Below are 9,924 nucleotides of genomic sequence, written 5' to 3'. Positions count from 1 at the left end.
AAATTTTAAAATTGAAGGGTAGAACTGGTGTTTACATTCTAATAAAACATAGTTACAAATTATATAAAACATTTTAATTGCTTTAGTGAGAACTATTTAATTCTGATACAAAAATCTGCATTTATATGAAACATTTCCGTAAAAGACTAAAATACTTTTATTCCAAGCAAGAATGGAAATATCAGCCAGTATTTAATAAAATCTGGCATTTTCCTATGATTGTGAAAAATATGCATATTTGGAACTTATCTGAGGCATGCAAAAGAATACAACTCAATATTAAGAGTTTGTTTAAGAGATAAGTTGGATCTCTGAATAAACTGTAATTATATATATATATATATATATTACACAAAAAATTAACAGCTAAAATTTGAATTTTAAATTATTTAAATTTCAGATTTTGATGAAGTAGAGAACAAAGAACAATTCTCAAAGTTATTAATACAGCCCTTTGATATTTGAAAGATACATAGCTTTAATTTTCTACACGAAGAAAAAAAAAAAACACTATTTATTTCACATATGATAAAACTTTTTTTATATATTATATACATAAAAATTATTATTGGTTTTAAGTTTCTGTTTCAACTTTTTTATACTTTTTGGAACAAGCATTCCTGTAAAATTGAAATAAATCTTCGCAACTTTTTCGTGCTACTTCAATTGTCTTCTTCAACTCATCAGAGGAAATGAAAGAAGAGTTCTTTATTCCAACAATATTCTGTCCAGAACTTTCCAGACACACAGTGCTGATTCGCTGAGCATTCTAAAATATAAAATACAAAATTTATTATATGTAAAAATGTTGCGAAATATTAGTTTAAAAACTTTATTTTCATGGATGTTTTACAAACATTTTTTTTTTTCACTTCATCTGTTTAATGTTTTAAAAATTTGTCAATTTTGGATAAAACTGTATTTATTATTCTTTGAAGTTTAAAGAAAAAAAAAATATTTCTACTGCAATTGTGCTTCTTTATTAGGAGTAGAATCCTACTCCTAAAAAGCAAAATTTGGATTTTAACACAAATTTCTGGCAAATGTTAAATTATTAGACAGCTGAATTAATGAAATTATATATTGCAATAATACAATTGAAAAGTCAAATGCATCATTACTTATCATTTAAAACAAGCAAAATTAATTTATTTCAATTGATTAGCTATGGAAATCATGCAATTTAAATAAAAGTGATTAGAACTATAGATTCAGGACTTAAAAGAGGGGGGGGGGGGGAAGTACCACCACCAAATTATATATATGCAATCATGAAAACTAAATAAATAATCTGATTAGAATAATACCACAAAAATAAACATCGCCCCTCTTTGATCCAATTAAAATGTAATTAGTAAAAACTGAAAAAAAACTGTTAATGGCTTTTGATATCGTTAATGGTTCTGATATAGGAACTTCGTCTATTTCGATAATAAAAAATGATACATTGTTTAACAAAATTAAGATAATAAAATGCAATAACAAGCTTTAATGTTTATAAATTTGAGAATATTTCAAAGAGAATTATTATACTCTTTGTCAGTCATATGATTGAAAACTGGAATTATTTTTTATTCACTTCCACAATAGCAAAAATGATAAATTTTCAGTTACAAAATAGATACAAGATTAATTATGATAAAGAGAATTAATTTTTTATATATCCTATTCTCTCACCAATAAATAAATAACTAAATGAATTATAAAAATAAAAAGCAGTAATTAAAGCAATGTACACACAAAAAAAAAAGCAATTGTGGAAGAATTAAAACAGACTGAAATTGAAAAAAAAGAATGTAGAAACAAAGTTAGAAAATAGAAAACAGTTATTTACAAATGCAACAAAAGACTACTAAGTTATTCAGAAAGCAAACACCACAACAATTATTTTTTTAAAAAAAAATTATAGAATATTAATGAATTTAACACATTTTTAATTCATAAAAATTGTATTTAATGACAGGGTAATCTTGTTCATTTTTACTTTTTAATACATTTTATTAAAATATTAATAATGCTAAACATTAACTAAATTTACTCATTATTTCAATATAAATAAAATATAAATATTTGGAAAAAAGTAAGAAGCAACTTTATGTAATACAGAACAAACAACTTTATGTAAATACAGAAGATTTTTTTTATTTGAAAAAACAATTATTATGTATCAGAATCAATCTTAAATAAAATTAAATGTTCATTTGTTTCTTTATTATCTGTCATATTACATACTTTTTTTAAATTAAATTTTTAAAAATTTATTTTTGTATTTTGAAAAATCTTTCTAGTATTTAATGTTGATTACAAAAATATTAAAGTCATGTAAATGCATTAATTAAAATACTTACAGCAAGAAATGTTTTGTCAAATTATTTATTTAAATAAAATATTTCAATTTATAGAAAAATTATTATAAAAATTTGTAACTTCAAAATGTAAACCTACTTCCTTTAGAAAAATGACTTAGTATACTTTGAGAAACATAAGGATTAGTATTTAATATTGTTTAAGAAAAGCCAATTTTGCAAAAGTTAATGTTAACAAATAAAAAAATATGCTTTCCTCCCCTTTAACTTAGAATGATATGATCAATTAACTGAACATTTCTCAGTTTAATTCCAACAATGTAATGAGATGCATTGTCTTCAAACAAAGTCTTATTGGATAGTAAATAAATCTTATTAACCAATAATAGTTCACATTTCATAATAATAGTTAATAACAGTTTGATGAAATAAATTTCTGTTACAATTGCACACTTATAAAAGGCGATTGCTTCAAGATAGAACAAATTCTTTCATATTCTATATACATCACATATTAATGGAATTCATTTGTTTATTATTTTTCATTCTGTTCATAATTTTCATTTTGCTCATTATGAGAAATGAACAAAATTAACAATGGAAAATAAACAAAATCACTTCTAGTGATGTACTTTTTTGAGAAAACAGGAAAACAATTATTTTACCTTTATTTCTTTTGCTGAGGGAAATTGAACCAATTTATCATCTACAAAGGCTATGGAAGTTGCAGCTACTAAACCACGCATAGGAATACCAGCATCTAATAGAGCCAAACAAGCTGCATTCACACAACAGGCTAATAACTAGAATGTAGAAATTTTGTTTAATCAGCAAAATTGTTGCATAAAAGAAAATCATACAAAGCTACAATACATAATATAATAAAATCATATTTAATAATAAAAATATACATAAAATAATTTGATTTAGTTACAAATTAATGAAATGTGACTATAATTAAATAAAATAAATTAGTGATATTTACATTAATATTTGCAATATTTAAATGTGTTAAAAATTTAAGATATGAAATACAAGAAAAAGAGTTATATGAAAATATGACTTAATTAAAAGAAAAAATATATAAGTACAAAATAAACAGATTTATATTTCTGATACTCCAATAAGAAACTGAAAGAATGAGGCATTATGCACTGAAATATTCTCGACTGCAGTACATTTAAAACAAAATGCAACTGGCATTTTCTAAAATAAATTCAAGCACAGCAAATTTTAATAGGAAGATCCTTTTAAACTGTTAATGGGGTAAATTATCTTTAAATAATTGCTAAATCTTTTTCCTAAATGCTTTTCAATATTGAAGTACATCCATTTTAACTTTCATAACTTTGCCAATCTAAATTCAATTTTCTGCTCCATCTTGCTAAAATATTGAACCAACAAATTGCCACCAGTATTATATTTTATTAAACAGAGATTTAAGCTGCTAATCAATTATATACATATCAGTGCTAAATCTTTTTCTTGTATGCTGTTCAGTGTTGAAATAAATCTATTTCAACTTCCTTACCTTTGCAATGTAAATTTAATTGGCTGCTTCTTCCACCCAAAATATTAAATCAACAAATTACTATCATTAGAAAAGTGGGAGCTGGTTGTAACAATATTTGGAAAAATGTTTCTATTTAAAAAAAAAAATATTAAAGATTTCATACTTATAACCTTTTATTTTTATAGTACAACTATTCATTCATCACATGAAGAAAAAACAGCAATTTTAATGATTTTAACACAATAAATATTTTTTTTTCAAAACAAATCAGTAGTTACAACCTGTCCCACTTTTGGGGCAAGTTATAACATCTGATTTCCTTGTATAATTTTCCATTCTAAACTAAGAAAATAAGTAGATAAAATTGTTTAGATTTATAATTTGTTCTCTAATCCTTTTTATTTCCTCTACTATTTTCTCCAATGTTTGCTGCATCTATGTACTTTTCTTTGCCATGTTTTAATATGATTGGATAATATCTGCTTGATATGTATATATATATGTGTGTGTGTGTTTCCTTTCTATTCTATCATGTCTTTGTAAATAATAATTTAATATTTCTTTCCTTCAATCAACAATTGTTTATGAATGATTTTAACAAGAATAAAATAATTGGCATGGTACCAATTAAAGCAGGAATTCTAACAACACAAATAAAAAAAAAGAGGAAAACATGTGTCACAACTTGTCCCAAGATATTATTACAACCTGCTCTATTGCATAGTTTTGGACATTTATATTGGTATATAAATAAGTATTGCACTTATTAAAAAAAATTAAATTACATTTTACAGGGTGCATAGAATAATTTTATCTATAAAGATAAGCACTTTTTAAACACCTTTCGAAAAAGAAATAAGAATCTAAATTATCTTAATATTTTTTTATTACAGAGCTATAAGTTTGATGAAATAAATTAAGCTGGATATTAACTAAGCAAAAGCCCAATTTTATACAATTATACATATTATTAAAATGTGGACAATATGCAAATAAATAATTTTAATATTCAATTAAAAAGCAGAGAGAGGAAGAGATTAAAATTCTTTTACAAAAAATTTCAATGGCAACATTTTAGAACTGTTTAAAATTCAAAATTAAATTGTTAACTTCATGATTTAGTTATTTTTTTATTATTATACATGATGCTGATTTCCAAAAGTTAACTAATTTCAAATGTCACAAAATATAATTATAGTATAACAAAATTGTAGTATTAAATCTGCATAATTTCTTAATGGTTTAAATAAAAAAAATCAAGTAAAATTGAATTCAATTTAGTCTTAAAATAACAAAGTTTAATTTGATGTAAGTGATTAAAGAAGTGCTATTTTTCATTAAAAATACAGGGTATCCTGTTACAAAATAATTTAAAAAAGCAAAGGTTAATACAATACATTTCCTGAATTTGTTATTTCCTGGATAGTGATGCTTATTGATGTACGAGGATGCATTGATGTAATGATAACTGATTCCACAGCATTTCGGATGAAATATTCAATAAATCTCTCATTGATGTCTAAAATGAAACAAAATGATTAATAGAAGAGGAAATTAAGTATTAAAATTCAATATAATTCCTTAATCCTGATACATGCAGTTAAATTTTTATAATCAAATAAACAAGATGACGTTACTTTCAAACATTTTGAATTTACAAGCTAGAATTATTTTTCCTTAAGTATAGAATTTACTTTTTCAATTTTATAAAGATAAAGTAAAGACTAAGCTAAAGTTTTCTTAAATAATAAATGTCATTGTCTTTAAAGGAAAATAATAACTCTTGACATTTATACATAAAGGATGATCAATAGTCTTTTTAAGCCCTTTAAATTCAATACGGCATCTTTTATGGTCAGGGAAGAGGCATTTACTTGCATTAAAGTGACTATCCTGAACTTATACTTATTTAAACAGGTTATAGCGGCCCTAGTGGAGAAATATAAAAGCTACAAAAAAAAAAAAAAAAAAAAAACTGAAGAAACAAAGGGCATTTGCTAAAAAGTTCAGTTAGAAAAAGGAATGCCATTCTGTAATAAAAACTCAGGAAAAAGTTTCATGGAGTTATCAAGCAGGAAAGCAAGTTATCAGCGGAAATACTTCTGATTAAAATTATGAACTTTTGTTACTTGAGAAGGGGGTTTATCTAAAAAGATTCCCTCAATAATCACAGACACCCCCATCAAATATATTGTTTCAGATTTTTTTTTATTACTTTTGTTTATTTATTCTTCTACTTAAGTTTCACTTCACAGCTGTTTAACTCAGAATAGCTGTATGATAATGAATGGAGAATACATTGTTCAATTTTAGAATGAACCACTTTTCAATGAATGGAAAATTCATAATTTTAATCCAAAATATATCTGCTAATTTTACACATAATTCCATGAAACCTTTTCCTGTTTTTTTTATTATGGTATAGTATAAAATTTTCTAATTGGTCTTTTGGAATGTTTACTTTATTTTTTTATAATTTCCTTATTTCACTGGTAGAGGTGTTGTAACTTACCTTAATAAATTCAACATAGTTTCTTTATTATAGGTACATGTTATTTTCTGGCTGTAGAAGATGCCATTTTGAATTTCAAGGGTTTAAAAGAACTTTACCAATATATATGTACATATATGTATATAACAAAATAAAGAACCTTTATATATTCTTCAAGGAACTAATATAAACATGTATATATAATAAAAAGAAATATAACTGAAATTTTAATAAACAGCTTTTAAATGTGGAAATGTAATGTTATTAATACAAATTCATCTAAAAGTAACTTTGAAATTAACTATAAACCTAATATATCTATAATATTGAAAATTATAATTTAATTTTAAAATAAAGATTTATTACAAATCATACTCGCATGACATTTCTTGATTAATAATTATATATTTCTTACATTTTACAATTTATGTGCAAGTAAGTTTTATTAAGAAAATTAATTGTCAAGTGATGTGCTGATTGCCTTTAAGTATTAAATAAGCATTATGAACTGAATCAAATTTATTGAATGTTTTTCCACCAGAATTTTGGCAAACAAAATAAGTTAAAAAATTTTCAAAGGAGTCTGCAGATTTGATCAGCTTTATGATGGCACTGATGAACTGTGGACTATCAAACAAAGCTGTCATGTCTATTGCAATCACTAAACTTTAATAAATATGACAGCTTTGGCAATTATTTAACTGTTATGCCCAAGCAGGCAGTTAATAAACAAACATAACTGATGGAGACTACTGGTTCTACTATTAACAGAAAATTTATCTCTGATTATGTATGAATCCTTACTAACTGCTCTAGGTGGAATAAAGAACAAAATGCACCTCCTGTTTGTTTCACTGCAACTGACGTAATAGTATTTATTAAGTAAATCTACGTATTACATTTTATTTTATAAAAATATTGGTGAAATCTCTCAAATTAATCATGTATTAGTATATGAAGAAATTAAGTCAGTAACTAAAAAAACATCATTATGACTACAACAAATAAAAATATTTGAAACATAATGCAGTATTAAAAAAATAAGGTACCATACTATATAAAAAAAAAGCTATTCATAAAAATTATATTTAATCATAAACACATTAATTTTATCTCTTTGGAAAGCAAACAATACAAAATTGCAATATTATTTTATTGAAAAAAAAAATAGTCTATACGTTAGTATTCCCTTTTAACGAATTAAAAAAAATATATTGAAAGTTTAATAATCAATATTTAACAAGATTTGGCAAAATGTTTTGCAAAAATGAAAATGATGAAATAAATAAAAGTTTAATAAGATCAATTTTATAAATTATTCATATTGTAGAGTTTTACAAATTATATTAACAAATTCAGGATACTTCACTTTTTTTTTTTTTTACATTAGAAATGTTATTAATTCCATCTAATATTCAATAAACAATTTGAAGCAAATTTTATAAAATAATAATCATAAACAGATAAAAATATTTCACCTATAGAATGAACTTTACTAATAAATGAGACTTCCACAACTGCTTTATCACACAATTCCTTACTAACTTTGATTTCAAAAGGCCCATATACAGAAGCCTGAACAGCAGTTTCTCCTAGGAAATAAATAAATAATAAAGCATTACTTATTGATTATAGCATACTTAGATATTTGAAATAGTACATGATATTAGCCACATAATCACTAAATGATATACAATAAAATAAGAAGTAACTTCAGATGTAAACTTAAATTTCTAGTGATAATAAAAGAGTATGTGTAAATGAATATATGTTTCATATTTGTGATGTGTATATGATCTTATTGTGAGCACTTTGTTGAGATTTTATGAGGAACAATTTACACATAAGAAATTTATTTCAATTAAATTAATCCAATATTCAAAACAAATCAGCTGGTTATCAAAGGTAATTAGTATAAAATAAATATAAATTAATAATTTTCTTTTATAATCTTAGTCAACTTTGATTTTACAGTTCATGAAAGAGAAAATTTAAAGGTTTATAAAGAAGAATTAGAAATAGTCAATAATTTAAGATAACAGGCTAGGCTGATTAAAATTTTCATTTTATCTGCATTCAAAACAAGAGAATGGCTGCAAGTATAAAAGACAATCAAAATAATTAAGAAGTAAGTCAATTACCAGAAAAATTGATAACTGGCTAATTAATTTTTAAACACAAATTTACATTGAAAATGATACAGAATCAAAATATTATTTTACGATTTTTTAAAGTGCATTTTAAAAAGAATTCTTCGGTAATCTCATTCATAGAAAACATTTATGACCTCCAAAGCTAATTAGATAATTATTTATTACATATTATAATTAACCTAATTTAACTTTTACAATGATACCGAAAAAAAAATTAAAATATGTTTTCCCTATAAAAATTATCATCTTTACACTTATTTCACACTGAAGTAATCTTTTATTGAAATGATTTCCAAAAAGTTTGGTATGACAGGGACTGAGGCATATCAAGAATAAATAATAGCTAAATCCCTTAATTTATTATAACAGGCCACAAATTTTATAATTAAGATGAAGACCAATTATAGGATTTATCTCGTGGCTCTGGTGTTAATTTTAAGATTACTCCAAAAATACAGTGCTTTAGAAACATTTCACTGTTATGATTTGCACTATCTTGGTAATAAATCTCATAAGAAAAATTTAGAAATAATAACTATGAAATCTTGCCAAAACATTGTGTTGTCTTAACTGAAAAATCAGAGGGAAAACTGGGAACCACTATAAGTTAGAAATATTTGCATTTTTTACTCACTAAAATCTATAAATGTTAAAGTATTTTTCATGTAATTACTTGGACAATCAGAAGTGCAGATATATTGAAAGCTATCTATAGCACTATATTTATTTTTTGCTACTGACTCTTGTACCTTTACTTTTCGAGTTACAATACAATAAGAAATTGAGATGTAGTTCCTATATGTAAATAAATATATGTTAAGAATTTTTTTAAAGATTATTTTTCTCGATAGTAATTGTTTTCATAAAGCCCGAGTTTGAAAAAAAAAAGTACATTTTTTGCAGGTAATTTATAGTAATTTCATATTTTTCTGACAAAAACAAATCAAATACGACAGGAAAATCGGGTACTAGGTTTTTGTCACGATGAAAAATATTCTAGCCAAATTTGGTGTTTACTGAAAGAAAATAATGGAACAAGCAATTTCGAAAAATATGGTTTTTACCTGTGGAAACAATAGCAGACCCATCGCTTCGTGACAAATTCTTAAATTCTACAGCATGCATATTTACTTCGTTTTGAATCGACATATTAGATTAAAAGTTTAAATTCAAATAAAGATATTCAATGTTTTTGATAAATGGGTAAAATAGGTATACAACACATGGAATAAATTCCTTGCTTTGAATTCGACGAACGGAACGTGAAGAGCTAAAGAGTTGGTTTTGCCACTATTGTTAAAACATAAATAGACTTTTGAACAAAATGGATATTTTCAAGCACAGAAATCACTAACAGACGAATTATTTCTAATCAAGTATCCTATTTATTTCCAAATTTTTCGAACTACAGCTAATCTTTAATTTTTTTTTAAGTAGTGCTAATTTTCTTTTCTTTTTTTT

General features: G+C 24.2%; 1 protein-coding gene across 1 annotated transcript; it reads right to left on the bottom strand.

Moving 5' to 3' along the window:
* Positions 1-498: 498 nt before the first annotated feature.
* Positions 499-9,737, bottom strand: LOC129981266 (exosome complex component RRP46-like). The gene is made up of 5 exons (XM_056092038.1): positions 9,528-9,737; positions 7,789-7,902; positions 5,217-5,338; positions 2,972-3,109; positions 499-769 (listed from the first exon to the last, which is right to left on the bottom strand). The coding sequence occupies exons 1-5, from the start codon at positions 9,610-9,612 to the stop codon at positions 575-577; spliced, it is 654 nt and encodes a 217-aa protein (XP_055948013.1). The 5' UTR covers positions 9,613-9,737; the 3' UTR covers positions 499-574.
* Positions 9,738-9,924: the final 187 nt, after the last annotated feature.

This window comes from Argiope bruennichi, chromosome 8 (genome assembly GCF_947563725.1).
Source record: "Argiope bruennichi chromosome 8, qqArgBrue1.1, whole genome shotgun sequence".
Taxonomy (NCBI): Eukaryota; Metazoa; Arthropoda; class Arachnida; order Araneae; family Araneidae; genus Argiope; species Argiope bruennichi.
Note: the sequence above shows the minus strand (reverse complement) of the source record. Positions and strands in the feature narration are given on the sequence as shown.

Coding starts and splice junctions, on each gene's coding strand:
- LOC129981266 (XM_056092038.1), bottom strand. CDS start 9,612: ATGTCGATTCAAAACGAAGTAAATATGCATGCTGTAGAATTTAAGAAT. Junction 5,339..7,788: donor TAGTAAAGTTCATTCTATAG/GTGAAATATTTT, acceptor GTTTCATTTTAG/ACATCAATGAGAGATTTATT. Junction 770..2,971: donor CCTCAGCAAAAGAAATAAAG/GTAAAATAATTG, acceptor TTTATATTTTAG/AATGCTCAGCGAATCAGCAC.